At 42.0% G+C, this 18003-nt stretch overlaps 1 protein-coding gene across 1 annotated transcript in view; it reads left to right on the forward strand.

The window, feature by feature from the left end:
- Positions 1-18003, forward strand: part of arhgap35a (Rho GTPase activating protein 35a) — a 75034-nt gene that overhangs the window by 29569 nt on the left and 27462 nt on the right. Inside the window, 1 exon segment of the mRNA XM_020623191.1 lies at positions 16103-18002. Within this exon segment, the coding sequence (XP_020478847.1) occupies positions 16215-18002 (1788 nt within the window). The 5' untranslated portion in view covers positions 16103-16214.

Consider the following 18003-nt stretch of genomic DNA (forward strand, 5'->3'; position numbering starts at 1 on the left):
GTGAGAGACCTATCCCCGACCCGAAGGCGCAGGGAAGTGACCCTCTCATTCACCGGGGTAAACTCCAACACATGGCAGCTAAGCTGGGGAGCTATGAGCAAGCCCACACCAGTGGTTTTAAGTGGTAATTTATAGTTTATTATAAATTATTTATTTCTTACTTAAATGCTGCTTATTAATGGTAAATAGGATTTTATAATACAGTGCTACCAGAAAATGTAAATTTAGTTTAACCTATGTGTTTTTAACCCTTTGATTCATAAAATTGGTCAAAAGTGACCTGAGTCAATAGTTTTGTTTAGTATCTTTGTGATGCATGTTATCACATGACCTGTCTTGCACATTAAAAGGTGTCGAACATCTTATGACAAGAAGGAACTAGTGGAAAGGGGTCTTGGCGTGCAGAATGTGTTTGTGTTTGGGTGTTCATGGGATGGGAGATAGAGGGTTAACGCTTGGATTAGGACCATGTGAACTGCTCTAAAATCCAACCTGGTTCCTTTCCTGCTTGACCAGAGAGCTCATTCTCACCCGCTGCCTTTTCCTGAGCCATTTTCTTCCTCTGGGCTTGAAGAGGGAACAGTGTAGGCATGGCACAGCAAGTATTTTGAAGAATAATAAATATTACACTACACATATGAATTTTAGATATGAGGAGGAGGTTGAGGTCAGCAAAGGTTAAAATTGATTTTTTTTTTATCGCTATATGGCTGCATGCGATTTTGTCCTCTGCTGTTATATTTATCAAGTTTTAACATTTGTACAGCATTGCTAAGTATAACTTCGGACTTTGCTTCTAGCTGGCCTGTCTTAACAGATCCAGACCTCTAGTCCAGATTACTTTTGCTGTAAAAATAAGATATGTGCAGTATTCATGCAATAATTTAACATTTTGTGGAATGCCATTACTAGCTTTCTTGCTGAGAGTTAGATGAGCGATTGAAGCCCTTCTCATGTCTGCACTAACTATCGAGCAGGAGTCGGTGACAATTATCTTAAATTAGCATAAAGACTGGTAGCACAGAGAAGTAGCTTGCCTGGATCTGTCCAAAGTTCAAACATATGTGCACCAGCACCTTCATAGTTATTAATTAACATGTCTCATCTTGTTTGTTTAATCTTAACACAAACAGAAATATTAAAATGACATGTTGTGGTTTTTGCAGTGAGCCAAGCTAAGATGTTTGGTCTAATAGACAGGACAGTACAATATGTTTTTATATTTTACATTTTTTGACAATAGAAAAAAGTGAATATATACAGCTATAGTAACTGGTGTCTGTATAACTTATGCTTTTCTCTTATTTTCTTAGCATCACTTCCTATAAGACTAAAACTACCATTAAAATTATTATAGTACAAATGTGAGGGCAGTTGTGTACTGCAGTACTAGAGTGACAGCAGTTTCATGTATGCCCAAGAATGTTAAATAAAACAGCATGGCAGGAGCTGTTTTGTCATGGTACATGCAAAAGGGCAATAACAAAATATCCTGCACCCTGCAAAGTTTCACTGTGTTAAAGCTGACCCTCGGTGCAGGAAGGGCTGCCTTGGGCCCTAATACTGCTGCAGCTGCAGGCAGATCATTAGAGAGCAGTAAAGTCTTGAGCTGTAATGGTTCTCCAGTGTCTGTCTGGAGACTGATTTAAAATGGATGACCAAGCATAACCCCTGTAACCTCTGGACTAGCTGAACCAAGAAGAGCCTGTCAGCTTCCACCATTCAGACTGCAGAAGAAGCTCAGAGGCGACACACCCACATGTGCTCACACAATCCTTGCTAGAGGAGTCTGAGGTTTACATACACCATAGCCAAAATACATTTAAACTCCTGACATGTAATCCCATAAACATTCTCTGTCTTAGGTCAGTTAGGATCACTACTTTATTTTAAGTGAAATGTCAGAATAAAGGTTTTTTCACATACAAAGTGATGCAAATAAATGATACAAAATAGCCCACTCCCATAGGGGATTTAAATGTACTACATATATTCACACCAAGCATGATGTAAATATGGAGTATGAAGGTCTTGAAGGTCGCACTACAAAAGTCCACATCAAGCGATGATGACCTGCAGGTGATGGTTCTGCTAAATACAAGGAGTGCATCCTATATTGATAAAAAGGCAACTTAGGAAGTTTTACTTCTTGGTGCAGAGGTTAAAACTGTTCCATGGTCATTTTTGGACCTACATCAGGATGACTGTTGGACAATTTGAGGAGTTGTTGCTGCTGCCACAGCACTTGAAAGGGCAGAGGAGCAATTACAATTACCCGATCGACCCGGAATAGGGCCTGGACGTGTGTCTGAGGTAAATATATACTGAACACCATTTTAATAAATGAATCACATGGGCTTAGCTGACAGGTGCACTATGCGCTCACGGTAACAATGTTGCAACGTTGCAGCAAGCTGCGTCGTTATTGGTCATGTGTTCTTGTCGCTGGCCAAAAGTAAACAAAAAATAAATAAAAATCAACCTTGGGGTAAAAAGAAATGCAGATTTTCGCACAGCGATATTCTGTTGTTGATGTGCAAAGGTTCATTGACAGAAAATGATTGACATGGGTAAAAAAACGTGCCAAAAATACACTTCCAGTGCGAAAAGACTTTAATAACAGAGAACAAAATGTATTTCAGCTTTTATTTCCTTCATCACATTCCCAGCAGGTCAGAAGTTTACATACAGTCGGTTAGTATTTGGTAGCTTTGCCTTTAAATAGTTTAACTTAGGCCAAATGTTTCGGGATGCCTTCTGCAAGCTTCTCACAATAAGCCGCTGGAGTTTGAGCCCATTCCTCTAACCAGAACTGGTGGAACTGGGTCAGGTTTGGAGGCCTCCTTGTCTCACACGCTTTTTCAATTCTGCCCACGAATGTTGTATTGGACTGAGGTCAGGACTTTGTGATGGCCACTCCAGTACCTTGACTTTGTTGTCCTTAAGCCATGTTGCCACAACTCTGGAAGTCTGCTGGGGTCACTGTCCATTTAGAAGACCCATTTGTGACCAAGCTTTACCTTCCTTCATTTGAAATGACTCAAATGCTGTCAATTAGCCCATCAGAAGCTTCTTAAAGCCATGACATCATTTTCTGGAATTTTCCATGGTGTTTAAAGGCCCTGTCAGCTGAGTGTATGGAAACTTCTGACCCACTGGAACTGTGATTTTGAATTATATGTGAAATAATCTATCTGTAAACAACTGTTGGAAACACCATCTGTGCCATGCATAAAGTACATATCCTAACCTACTTGGCAAAATGAGACTTTGTTAAACATGACAGTTGTGGAGTGGTTAAAAATCTGTTTTAATGACTTCAGCCCAAGTGTATGTAAAATTCTGACTTCAACTTTATATACATATTCACACTGTTAGACTTTTCAAGCTGCAATAGACTGAGGGAATCTACTTGTCTTAGGCCCACTCACCACTTTGCCACCTCATTCATTTCTCTCTGCATCTGAATCGTGTTCATTCATCATCAGCAAACCAGACCAAAACAGAGGCTGTTTTAGGTATTATTAAAGGATGGAAATGGTTTATTTGCTTGGCTTTCTGTTGACCCTGCATTGCACATTGGTGGAGCTTGCAGCAGGGTAGAGAGAGTGAAGCGCTTGGAAAAAATGAAAGTGATAGAGGAAGAGGGGGGAGGGACTTACGGGGGGGAAAAGTCTCTGCAGCCATCTGCCTTTGTGCTAACAGTTGGTTACTGTGGCAACCAGTAAAAAGTCATTATCTTTAATTGACACAGTGGCAGGTTCAGGTGTTTTCAATTGTATCATTAGCTTTTGCTTTTTTCTCTCTGCAGTGACTCACCCGTCTCTGGCACCGGTCCCCCACTTCATTCTGTGGTTCTTCATGTTTTTTTTTGTCATCCTTTATTTTAGCTCCCTCAGTGGATGATTTAGTGCGTGCGTGTATGTCCTCTAAGTATCTCAAGCACTTCTGTAAAGTTCTCCTGCTCCTATAAGGCACGCAGAATGATGCTAGTGGTTTTAGATGGTGAGGAATATTGATGGGTGAGAGAGCAAAAAGTGATGAGAGAACAGTTTAAAGGGGAAAATGACAGGAGCATAAAAATTGAATGGCAGCAGAGACGACTGCAGGGAAGTCAGCAGACAAAGATGTAGAGAAAGTGGTTGTCTGTTCTTTGTAACAGGGGCTTCTTTCTTTCATGCTGAGGCCTGTCAGAGTGGCCGCAGCAAGAAGGGCATATGAACGATTGTAAAGTAGCCCTGTCTGTGTACCATTAGCCAACCACAAGTGCCGAGCACTTACCAGAAGCTGCTTATGTTAACCTCCTTCTCTCCTACCCCAACACTAATTCTCTCTCTTTCTCGACTTTGTTGGAAACACTTCTTGTTCTCTCACAGAGTTTTTCATTGCCTCACTGATGATTTCAGACACTCTGCCTCCCCTCACACTCCTTTCAACTAACTTTCATCTCTCTCTTTTTTTTTTTTTTTTTTTTTATAAAATACCTCTAATACGCACATTTATCAAAGGTCATATTTACTGATAGAAAAAAGTTTCTTTTTCTTTGAGTGACACAAAATGAAAAATGCAATTTTGCTCCAGTCTATACCAACAATACAAACCTTCAAAAGCCATTTGTAGTTCTTATAATAATGGGCCGTGTTCTCGCCACCATCACTAGCACGGTCGATTGGTTTGTGGGTACAAAAGTGTCCAATTCAGTTTAAAAATAATTAGACAAACAAAGCCGATACTGGGATGTCTGCAGCTATTGTTTGAGTCTGGGTTCTGCCTTTAACTATTGAAAAGTCTGTCAGAACTAGATGGCAGTGCCGTGGTCAGGCGTAGCTTTTATTACTGCTGGCTTCTTCATTAGCCTTCCACAGAGCAGGGAAGGACAGGATTGACCTAATAGGCTAGAGTAAGTAGCAGCTATTGACTAGTTTGTCTTCTTGTGCTACTGGCAGGGTGTGATGATGCTATAAGAATGCTGCTGCCCAGGCCAGCCCCATTAGCACCTAGGGTCCACACATGAAAAAGTGACACGAACAGGCAGCATACAGCGTCGCATTCACAGCCTCACAGTGATGTACTGTGGCTACTGGCACACAGCATTTTGAGAGCCAACACTCCTGAGCCTACACTTTGCAGCATTCTGGAGGAATTGGTTTATATTATCTTCTATTTCCCTCTCGCCCATCCTCGTTCATTCATTTCTGTCACTTCAAATTTAATTGGTCTCAAGATTCAGCAGTGCGTGAACATCTTTTCTGGCAGAGGAGAAAAAAACCTTAATTTTTAAAAACACTTTATTTAAACATCAGCTATGTAAGAGGAGAAGTGGTGGTGAGTTAGAGGGAGTGTATATGTGTGAGATGTGAACATGCCGTATCTTCGTTGGAGCATATGGTGAAGGTGTTGGGTGGCTGCTTTTGTGTATGTGAAGACCATCTGCCACCCAGTAACAGTTTGGGTGATCTCTGGTTGATGTAAGCTCTCCCTTTAGGGATCATAGCCCCTGATTATAAACAAAGCCTGCAGGTTACAAGTCCAGATGGAAAGCGTTAGCAGCATTATCCTTATATTCAGAAGGAAAATTACATTCTTGCTTTAACTTTAGAGTGAAAAGTAGCCACACATAAAGGTCTTGGCAGCTACAGAGAAGTTTTCTAGCTCCTGGGGTCCTAGCATAGCAAAATTAATGCAACTCAATTATGGTCTTGTGTAATTTGGGTTTGAAGTAAAGTCTCCCAGCAGTAGCCATTTTGACCTGGCCTTTCAAGCAGGAAGCAGATGATGCTAAAGATACACACATAACCCATATGCTGCATAGTAGAAACTTTCTATCATAGTAAGGCAGAACAATGGAAGCTGTGTGGCCATAATCAAGACAGTACAGTGAGTTTAGTTCAGCCACTGCTATCTTTACAGCAGTAGATAAAGTGATAAATATTAAACTCCAGCGACAGCAGCATTGCTCTGGGGTTGTGCACAGCTTTTCCATCTCATTCACCATCTGGAAAACACAGCCAGCAAAACTATTAGGCACCCACTCTAGCAAAAGAGGTGCGCTCCACTGAAAATGAGTTAATAATGGCAGTTAAATTGAAGCCAGTGTTAGCAGTTTATCTGTCACTCACAAAATATAGTATTTTATGTGGATGACTCTCTGCCTGGGAGTGGAATTATGGTTTTGTGTGAGTGTGAGTCATCGAGTCGGGTTTTTGAAAATCTAAGAAATTATGACTGTATTTGTTTCATGAAGATATTCTCTTGCTGCATAAAGCCTTTCCACCCAAAGGTCCAAGAGTAGAGCCATCATTGGTGGTTATTCAGGAAAATAAGAGGAGAAAGTTCTGTTTAGTTGTACTGTTCCTTCAACAACTGCTTTTCTGCCTTATGGGCATTTTCACTGATGAAATACATTATGCACAGTCTGATTTTATTTGTAAACAGAGGGGATGTGCTGGAAGCAATTTTGAGTTTACACTAATGCACCAAAACATGAACATGCACAGACAGGTGACACATTAAAGAAAAACTTGCCTCTTTCCGGATAGTGTCCTCATCTACAGGGCAGAAGGAGCAGAAGGGGCAGAGTGGTGATATCTCCACTGACTCTATAGGGACTGTTTTTTTTTTTTTTTTTAAGTTTTGTTTTTTAATAAACAGTAATGGTCATGGGAACATTGAGTTTCCTAGTTCAAAACATTAGCAGCCACGCCAGAGAGTGACATTGACTTGGCTGCTGTCTTTCAAAGTAAGAAGCTGAAATCAATAGCAGTAATTATACTTGTGACATTTTAAGTTAGCGACGTGTTAAAACGCGTTTTATAACCTTTTGACTGTGCCTCTCAAATACCGGATGACTCTAATAGATTACGTAACTGCCTAACTAGCTAAATTAGTGGATCTGTCTACAACAACAGAACACTGAATTAGTTTGCAAGGCTGTTAAGGTCATTAAAAGTAGTAATTTGTGGATAAATCCTGCTGTTCCCTACAGAAAACAATGGATCTGAATCAGCGATTTGGACCTGTTTGAAGCTACATGAGTCATGTGGCCTGTGTCTGTTTTTGACCCCACAGTGTCACAACTCTTCTACCTTAAGGGCTCTGACAAGGGGTCACTGAATAGTTTGATATGCCTTGGCCTTCACAGTCACCCAGTTGAACACCTGTTCTAGTGATGTGTTAGTGTCTCCACCACCATCATCAAAAAAGCCACATGAGGGAATATCTTTTTTTGGAAAAATGTTGTTCAGAGTCCAGAGACTTGAAGAATCAATGCCAAGGAGCACTGAAGCTGTTCTAGTGGCAGGTGGTGGCCTAGCACCTTACTGAGACAATTTATTTTGGTTTGTCCTTTTATTTGTCACAGTTATGAAAATATCCTTTAAATGATATCCAACTCTTGATATTGAAAGGAAAGATGAAGCATTTTCCCAGTTCTGAAAACACACACACACACACACACATAATTGCTGCCATACCAGTTAAACTAGCAATTAGAACTGGATGCTCATTCAGGTGGAAGATTAGCAGCTGAGTTTGAAGACCAAACCCCCTCCTTTAAGAAGAGAACAATATGCTGTCATATTTGGACCACATATTTGTGTGCGGTCTATATCTGTCTGTGTCATAGCTGTTTGTTTGTGCTGTAGCCCTAAGTTTGACTGGGAGGATAGGACAGCTGTATCAGATGTCTGAATGTGTGTATACACTTGTGCTGATGCTGACAAATCAGCTAGCAGGGGAGCAGAGATCAGTTGTATGCTAATATTAATATGCAGACAGTCTGATGGGTGCTACCGCAGGAGAAGACAGCTGCAAGAGAGCGAGCAGGCACATAGAGAGACGGACAGGGGGGGGGGGGGGACAGGCCTGGAGCATTGAAAGAAATGAGGAGTAAGGCAGTTCATGTCTGGAATAGGGAATAAAGAGGGAGGGAGAGAGGAGGCCCACAGATGAGGTTTGTGCCAAAGGAAAACACAGGCTTGTCTGTCTGACCCTGCATGTAAAGCAGCATTTGTTGTTGCTTATGTGGTGTAGCCTGTTGAACGGGGAAGTTGTGGAGCAAATGTTTCTGTGTACTACAGTGTTTCTTGAGAGCGCAAGAATTTTAGTGCTTGATCCCAAAGTCCCTGTCGGTTCAGTCAGTTAGCAGTAACTAGCCCAGGGCTGCATGGTTTGGGAAAATAATGTAATTGCAGTTTTATGGAGCAATGTAAATGGCAGTAGGAAGATGAACCCAACATCCTCATACCTGCACCTGTGGTGCTGAGGGTTGAGTTTACTGCTGTTCATTTTGCTTTGTTTTAAACTGTATTTCTATCTTTCGCTTGCCTCTCTAGGTATTGGGTTGTGGGCCAGAGAGTGTGGGATTAGGATTCAGACTGGACAGTACAGCGGTTAAATACAAAACAGCTATATTTTCTTCCTTCATTTATGAAGTTGTTCAGATCTGAGCTCATCACAGACTTTGAGTTGTGTATTAGAATTTTTGTTGAAACCAGAGCAGAAAACGAATAAACACTGGGAGCTGTGGTCCTGAATCCACAGTTACTGCTGCTAGATGTACTGTTTGAAGCGTTTAATATTTGTTTTAACTTCTATTCTCTGCCTTTAAGTTTTTTAAGCTGTGATATTCATGTAAAGTGAGTCCCCAACAGCCACTGCTGCTGTTGCAGTGTTCAAAGATGATAACGGTACGAACGGTAACCGGGTGGCGGAGCCGTGGGACTGAGCCGATAGTGGAGGAGACAAAGGTGAGGGAGGTAACAGCCACTGAGCCACTGCCAGCTGCTCCACATACGTAAAGATGACGGTGTTAGTATTAGTTAGTATTGTGATTTTTTCACCACTGTATACAATAAATTTAAGCATTGAAAATAGCAAATTGCCTCCTGTATTGATCCAATATGGGACAACGGCACAGAGCATTTCCTTCATCATAATGGACAGTCCCGCAAGTGTAGCTGCATTTCTTTTTTTTTATGTTGGAAGAAATTTGGTTTTAAGTAATTTTCCTATACTGTACTTTGTCTAAAAGTCTAAAATCAGTAGATATGGATAGATATTAGATTAGATATAGATGGGTATTAAAATTACAATGCTATACATTAGAAAAAAGCAACAAATACTCATATTCGAGTATTTGAATGATTGCCACTTTTGTTTAATAAACGACTGAAAGGACTAATCCATTATCTTCCTATTGTGAATTAATTTTCCATCAACTGAATAAATGAGTGCGAGAAGTTTCATTTGTAAGTATTAACAGCATCACTGAGAGTTATGTCAGGGAGAAGTGAATTAATGAAAATCCTTTTTGATTTCAAATAAAGTTTCATGACTAAGATCAAAGAAAACTTCACAGCAAACTCCTGTGAAGGTCACAGAGCTGGTGTTGGAGTGAAGCTGTGTAGAGACACTGTGATGTCTCACTTTTCACTTGCTAGCTGTCAGCTTGGAGAGAAATGACCTTATCGTTGAATAAGGTACCACACTGTGAGCATGTGTGCGCGCGTGCGTTTGTGTTTGTAAGAGTGGATTTATGTGGTGATAGTTCGAATTTATAGCTGTCATTGTCCATGTTTCCAGCACATTATATTTAGCTGCACTATCACTGAGGCCTTCTGGTGCAGTCGAAGAGGTTAAACCAAAGTGACACGCTCTCTCTTACACTCCCTAAATAGGCTGTCCATTCTTTTAAGATACTTTTTTCTCTCACTTTGCTCTGTCTTCACTCCTTGAACTGTTCAGTTACACTATTGAATGTCAGATTAGGCTGTGAATATGGTCTCCTCGTCATTCTTATTCCTGGTGTCTTGCATTATTAATTGTTGAGTGTTTGTGTGTCTTTGTCCTTCTTGTCCCTTTTCCTGCTCTTATCCTGCATCCTTCCTCCCTCTGTCCATCCCTCTATCTCTCTCCCCAGGGGGTCTAGTAGTTGGCCTTCTATCTCTGCAGTGCCAGGCTTGAGCAGGAAGCGGAAGTGAACTGATAGCTCATAGAGATGCTACATGGCACCAGCTTACTAAAGGCTATAAATGTGGGCTATGTACGGTGTATTGTATGTGTAGATTGTACAGTATGAGCAGATATGGAATTGCCAGTCATTTACTTCATGCACATACTGTGTGTGTGTCTGTGCCATTGCAGTTGTGGGTCTGTGCTTTGTATTTGTATGCAAATGTACAGTGGGATGGAGCAGAGCATAGGAGGGTTTATTATCTGTCTCTCTGATCTTTTTTCGTGTGGTTATATCACCATGCTCTCAGCTCATGCTAACACACAGACAGCGTCACAAATGGGAAGAGGCAAATCGCTAAAGCCAGTGAAGAAAGTGCCCATAATCCCAGCCACAACTCAGGGCTGTCTTGGATCAGGACCAGGGTGTGTGATGCCTGTTTACGTGCTGCGTTAATATTTCTGTGTGTTGGTGTGCAGAAAATAAATGTGTGCATTATAAAGATGGGATTTTTTTTAAACATTGTATTCTATATGGGAGACATAGATTGATTCAGGCTGTGCTGAGTGTTTTTTTTCTTGTAGGACTAATTTGTGATAATTTATGATGTTGAATTTGCTTGTGTGGTTTGGTGTTTTTTTGAGCATGGCCATATGTGAAGTGCATTAGCAGTGGTATGACTGCAGTGTTTACTGTTGGTGTGTGTAGATAGAAAGAGCGAGGAAATTTGCATTTCCTGTTTGGTGAGACACATAACTTCTGTTTTTGTAGATAGACTGAATACACTGCACCGCAGAGCACTTTATATATGTGGAGGCATTACATATATGCACTTAATTGAGTAATGATATTATTTTGGACCGCTCATCATTAGCATTCATATCATATTGATCATTTGTCTTTATTCTCTATGTTCATTGCTTTGTCAATACCCTTGTCCAAAGAGAGAAAGAGAGCACAGCCTGGACAAGGCATGGTGTCAGTGTTTGGACTGACTCCATCCACATATAACCGTGGTGCAGCAGTGCCCTGCTCATGACCCCACCTTCTTACTAATGGACAACAAGTCTCTAGGGTCGGGGAGGAAAAAGTTGGGAGGGGCCGTGGGGTTTTAGGAGCTTGAGATGGAGATGGAGGAGAGTTAGTGGGGAAAAAAATACATGACAGATGGAGATGGGAAATCTATATGATGAGGATAATATTGTGTCTGAGCATGAGACAAATAATGAGTGGATGTACAGATGGTTGCAGACGTTCATCATGTAGAAGGAGTGAAAAGGAAAGGGACGACCAGCCAGTCTTGTATCTTAGAGAAAGTATTTTTCCCTATCTCTCTGTCATCATCATCACCTTCACACTGCTTCATGACTATTTCATGACCTTGGTTCCTGTTGACTCCCAGCCGTCCTGAGTGTATAATACTGCACAACCAGAGGGCTTGCTGGGAAACCAAGCAAGTGGGCTTCCTTGTTGAGCAGTTTTCTGTAGCAGACAGTGAAAGACATCTGATACCGTGTAAAGGCGAACCATAAACAACATGTCCAGGGTGCTTAAGCGCATAATATTCTTATCCTCAACAAAATACTTATAAAACTTTACAGCACTATTGGTTCCCTCACTTTCCTGAACTCGGATTTTCCTTGTGCTCTATTTGAGATCAGACTTACACACATGGTTATGCTATTCAACCATGTGCTCGCTCCCATTAGGCTGACATGCCAAAGCAATAAATGACTTTTTTTAGTATATCAGAATAGGTCTGACTAACAATTAGTTGTTGTTAACTTTCTTAACTCTGTAATGAATGGAATGCAGCCACCCTGTGAAGGCTTGCACAGTCTCTCCTCATGGCCAGTGAACACACTTTCTACCCTGCTGCCCTTTGTAGCACGTGTTATGATGAACTTCACGCCCTGCTGCCCCAGAATTAACTTCATGCTGCATTCCAATAACCCACAGATACTTCCTGTCTTCTTTGGCTTCTCTTGTCCTTGAGACAGCCAGTGACCTAGAATGGGCTGGTTCAGTCAAGGTGAGACTGCCTTGTTTCGACTGTTTTAAACCAATTGGTTGTTAAATTCTTGAGAGAAAAGAAAGAGGAAAAAGTGACAAGGAAATGGAGATGTGGTATTTGGGTATGTCTTGCTTGTAATGCTGTTTATGATTAAGCGAGGGGAGTGTAATGTGACGGGTCAGACTCTGACCCTTAACTCATCCAGGCCTACGCCCTGCCCCTCTTCCCTGAGGGGATTCCAGTGTGCAGTTCGCATGACCCAGGCAGCTGACCTCTCTCCCCTTCCCCTCGAGTCCATTCTTCTATATACCCCTATCCTCTTCATGTGCACTAACTTCCCACCCTCGGTCACCTCCCCCAGTGCCCTCTGCTCCTTCCTGCATCTCCTCCTACTCCCTTTTACTGTCCTTTTCTGCTTACCCTCATGTTTCAGGATCGCAGACAGATGCAGCACAAAATTGTAGTCAAAATTTTGATATCACCTTCATTTTTTTAAGTGTATATTTTGACATTCAAGCAGTTCAAGTTCAGAGACTAAGTTACAAAGCTAAGAAGTAAACTGTGAGAGGTTAAAAGTCTAGAAACAAAAACTAAAAATGTTTGTAAATTTTAGTTTTTCCCAGAGATCAACTAATAGTTCCATATTTTCTGCAGCAGTGGATGTAAATGGTGCCATGAAAACAGATGCAAATAATTTCTACAGGTGTCCCAACCCTCGGCAACAAATCCTGTTCGTACAAAAGCAGTGTTGGAAAAGACTGTGTTACTACACCCTCTGAAGCATTATTTAGAAAAAGACAATTAACAAAGGAAGTCGTATCTTTTCAGAGTTTCATACTATAGCAGGATAATGAGCCAGAAAAAAAAAAAACACTTCCAGGCTGTGTAGAGGAAAAGAACAAGACATTAGGCTTCACATGATGGAATGGCAGCACAGTCTCAGAATTTCCTGATGAAGAGTGAAAGTAAAGCAGCCTACAGGTGCAACACATTTGTGGCAACTTCTGCAACAGTGCGCAACATTTGACTTCATTTGTATCTGTGCCTCACCCCTCAACAGCCCTGGTCCTCGAGGCAGTGGTATGTGACTGGACATGCGCACCAGGCACCAGTCCTCAGGGTGAACTTGGAGACCGACTGCTCTACAACTGGACAATTGCATTGAGGGTAGTGGAGCACTGGCAGTGGTGTCTTTATAGGTCTGTGGAAAGTGAAAATGCATTCCCTAAATGACAAGCTCTGTTGTCTGTGAAATGCTGCATCTTGACTGCCAGTAGACAGTCTGCTGAAACAAGCTGAATTGTGCAGTTGTACTGTCATATATATTCAATCATTCTGTCAGTTTGGCTTGAGTACAGCAGTCAGTTTCTTGGGGCATTTTATTTTCCTCTATTCTCTGTTGCTGTTGTGCTCTAAACCAGTGTGTCTTCACATCACTTAAGACTGAATTTTGAGTTATCTGTTTGCTTCTTGTATTGACTTGTCACTCAGGCAGACCAGAAAAATAAAAAGGAAAACCGCATTAGGTCTCTTTTAAGGATACTGCAAAAGTGCCACCACTGTTTGTTATATATGCACACATTTAACCTGTGTCCTGTTACAGTACTGCAATAGTCACAAAATGTGTATGAACTTCAAGATTCACGTGCACAGTATACACATAGGAGCAATCATAAAGACAGGTGTGGCCAGTGAAACAGATGTTGGCAGTGCATCTGTAAGCCTGGCTTGCCTCCAGGTCCACTGGGGCTTTATGAGTGTTTGGCTTTATTTAATCCAGACACTCTCACAACTGGTCACAAGCATGACCTGTTTCACAAATGACACCAGGATGTTACATAGCATAAAATCTACTGTGTGTATGTATATGCATGTTATATATGAGTTCATGTAGGTAATTTGTGCCAGTATGGGTCTGCATCAGGGTGTCGGTACTTATTTCTTGCAGCTCAGTTCATTTTGTACAGTTCACACTTTTTTCTGGCCTCCAAATGGAATTGTATGCGATTTAGAATAGAGTAAATGACATCTGCATCACATAATTATGATAGCACTCAATTAAAATGACAGCAATTAGCAAGGAGCCTTACTGGTTAGTAGTGGACTTTCAATGGATTTCACATGTAACCTTGCATTTTTGTGTCTTTGAAACTGGTCAGTGGTTAGTACTGCAGTGGCTCATTTAGAAACAGTATATACAAACTGGCTGGATACATATTCTATTTAGCCAGGGGGCCTTATCCAGAGGCAGTAGGTTATGTTTTTGTGGCTGCTCTGTAATGTGAACACGACTAGGTCAGGACGCAGATGCACTTTTAACCTGCTGACTCTAGTTCCATAGATGCCGCACCTAGAGTTCTTCTCCTCAAGTACTGCACTACTCACACACAAGCTAATGCGCATATGTATGCAGGAAACGTACTTGGAAGAGATTCCAGAAAGAGAAGACTGTGAAGTAACCATGATTCCCAAGTCATATACCTGTCTGAATGTATCGACCAGGAAGTCTGGCTGCACATAACACACACCACATTTTAATATTGCAGGGACTGGGTCTATGCCTGGATACCTTGATATATTTTTTATGCATAAATCCCCTATAACTATCACAGCACAAGCCATTCTATTTGATATTGCATCCTCTTTCTGCAGGAAGTCTGTTGTTACCTGGTGAAGCACTGGGGAGGTTTTGCCTCTGTAATGTTAATTCATATCCTGATTGGAAATTGCTTTAGAGAAACTCGGGGTTTCAGCTTTGAGCTTCGATGATTGGCACTCAGTTTTTCAAATAAATCTAAGAAATATACACTGTATGCAGAATCTACAGTGTGTTTCAATGTAGTGACTGAGTTTTTTTACTCCTCTTAATGTTTCCTTTTCATTGTTTTCCCCACTGGTGTGTTGGTGTTGGACTTTGCACATCCACTATTCTCTGTTTTCTGACAAACTCAATTCAGCAGCAATAAAGGCTTTGTCTGCTTTTGTGCTCTCTGTCAAAAGAGCTATTCATGATTAATAGTAGTTTTAATGTCTATTTTACTACATTAATGCCTCAGTTATGACATGAAAGTGGTGGTCTCATACTGCAAGTCTGTGCGCTGACTGATTTTTGTTCCTTACAAATTGTGCTGTCAAAGAGTGCCAAGCCATAAAGAGTCTCCCTCTTCCCTCATCCTCTCACTCAGTAATTTATTTTTAGATCAGATCTACTGATGGAATAAATTATATTGAAAAGGATCAACTAAGTCTCTATGGTCCTAGGTGTAAGTGCGTTTTCTTGACAGCATGGCACCAATTTGCTGTATCTACTGCAGGTAAATATGTTCAGACATTAGTGATGGTACATCAGCCAACTATGATCTGTCTGCAGGGTGCTGTTTGGTGAGAAACATAGAAAAACATGTTTTTGATAGTGACAAGTCAGCCAACAGGCAGCGCAGCCTTTTAAGATGCAGATGGCTTTCCCTAGCTGGCCAATTAGTAACTTTAGCTCTGGAACACTTATCTGCTTTCATCTTCTTGTGTGTGTCTTTCATTTGGGGTGCAGCGAGCTTAGTGTGCCTGCTTTCACAAGTGTGTGGTGGTGTGTGTTTTCATGTGTCTGTATCCTGCGATAGCGAAAACCCCACATAACTTTATTCTTCTGCTGCTGGCAGTGAGACGGCCTGCCATACCGTTAGATGTCAGATAATAAGCCAGCAAACATACTGAGTCCCAACAAACACGGGAATGAAATTTATAAGACACCACTGTTGGCTGTGCGGTCCTGGCAGTCTAAAAATTAAATGAATTAAAAGGGGGGGTTGGGGGTGGGTTTTTTTTTTTTACTAAGCTACGTCTGGGTTAAGTAATGTGCTGCATTCCAGCAGTTTTGCCACTGGCCTCAATCTTTTCAGGAAGCAATTACTGGATAAATATGATGACAGATTAAACATTATGAACAGCACATAGGCACATATTAGGAATTTTGATGGGATACAATAGCTTTCTCACAATAAAGTTTGTCATTTCAATGTTTTTGTAATTCTCTGCAATAAGGCAAGGCATTAATTAGCTTTTAAATCATGCTGGATTAATTATAGCCCCCCATTCTTTCTCTCTCTTACTCTCTCTCTCTCTCTCTCTCTGTTGTGCAGGGCCAGACCCAAGTCCAGTGAGTGCCTCCTGCATGGAAATCCTCTTTCTCTGGCAGCCTCCTCCCCTCTCTAGAGTTAGCAGCCACAATGACAGGATGATCCTCTGCCAGCGATGATGATGGCCAAAAAGCAAGATGCCCGGGCACCCACCTACAACCTTGTTGTGGTCGGGCTGTCTGGCACAGAGAAGGAGAAAGGCCAGTGTGGTGTGGGCAAGTCATGTTTGTGTAACCGCTTTGTCCGGCCAAGTGCGGATGACTTCGACCTGGATCACACCTCTGTTCTCAGCACCAGTGACTTTGGAGGTCGTGTGGTGAACAATGACCACTTCCTGTTCTGGGGAGAGGCTGGGCGGACAGTGGAGGAGGGGCCCGAATGCCGCATAAATGTGGTGGAGCAAACAGAGTTCATCGATGATCAGACATTCCAGCCACACCGAAGCACAGCACTCCAGCCTTACATTAAGAGGGCTGCTTCCACCAAGCTAGCTTCAGCTGAGAAGCTGATGTACTTTTGCACAGATCAGCTGGGCCTGGAGCAGGACTTTGAGCAGAAACAGATGCCCGAAGGCAAGCTTATGGTGGATGGCTTCTTACTCTGCGTGGATGTTAGCAGGGGTATGAACCGTAGCTTTGAGGACCAGATGAAGTTTGTTACCAATCTGTACAACCAGCTAGCCAAAACAAAGAAACCTGTGGTACTGGCTCTTATGAAATGTGATGAAGGAGTTGAGCGCTATATTAAAGACTCACACACCTTTGCTCTAGCCAAGAAGAACCTACAGGTGGTAGAAACATCAGCACGCTCTAATGTCAATGTTGACCTAGCCTTTCTTACACTGGTTCAGCTAATAGACAAGAGTAGGGGAAAGCCCAAAATTATCCCTTACTTTGAGGCACTGAAACAGCAAAGTCAACAGATTGCCTCAGCCAAAGACCGATATGAGTGGCTGGTCAATCGAATTGTGAAGAATTACAATGAGACATGGCCCGCTGTCAGTCATCGCATGCAGTCTGCCCCTGAGTACAAGGATTATGTTTTCCTTGAGGGGACAGCTAAAGCCAAGAAGCTTTTCCAGCAACATGTGCATAGACTTAAACAAGAGCATATAGAAAAACGTAGGAAGGCCTATCTAACTACCCTACCACAGGCCCTGTCTGTACTGTTACCAGAACTGGATAAGATTGACCACTTGAGCTGGTCTGGAGTTCAGAAAGTGCTGGAAACAAAGAGAGATTTCTCCCAGTGGTTTGTAGTGCTAGATGACACCCCTTGGGAGACCACGCCACACATTGATAACATGGAGGATGATCGAATCCCCCAGGACCTCCTGGAGACCCCCACAGCTGAAGCTATCTATGAGACCCACCTGGAACAGCTAAGGAATGAGCGCAAACGAGTTGAAATGAGATGGGAGTTCAAGGAGAATCTAAGTGTTTCTCCTTTCATCACACCAGGGAAACCATGGGAGGAGGCCCGAAGCTTCATCATGAATGAAGACCTCTACCAGTGGCTGGATGAGGCTGAATATCTGGATATCTACAACAAACACCAGAAGGAAATCATTGACCGAGCCAAAGAGGACTTTCAGGAACTTCTTCTTGAATACTCTGAGCTCTTTTATGAGCTGGAGGTGGATGCAAAGCCAAGTAAAGAGAAAATGGGAGCCATTCAGGAGTTGTTGGGTGAGGAGCAAAGGTTTAAAGCCCTGCAAAAGCTGCAGGCAGAAAGGGATGCTCTGGTATTGAAACATATCCACTTTGTGTACCACCCCACAAAGGACACCTGCCCCAACAGCCCCCACTGTGTAGACAGTAAGATAGAGCAGATACTGGCCTCCAAATTCCCTACTCGGTACCCATCATCTGACAGCTCAAGAATGGATGGAGGGAGGGCTGAAC

Source organism: Monopterus albus, unplaced genomic scaffold, assembly GCF_001952655.1.
Source record: "Monopterus albus unplaced genomic scaffold, M_albus_1.0 scaffold293.1, whole genome shotgun sequence".
NCBI lineage: Eukaryota > Metazoa > Chordata > Actinopteri > Synbranchiformes > Synbranchidae > Monopterus > Monopterus albus.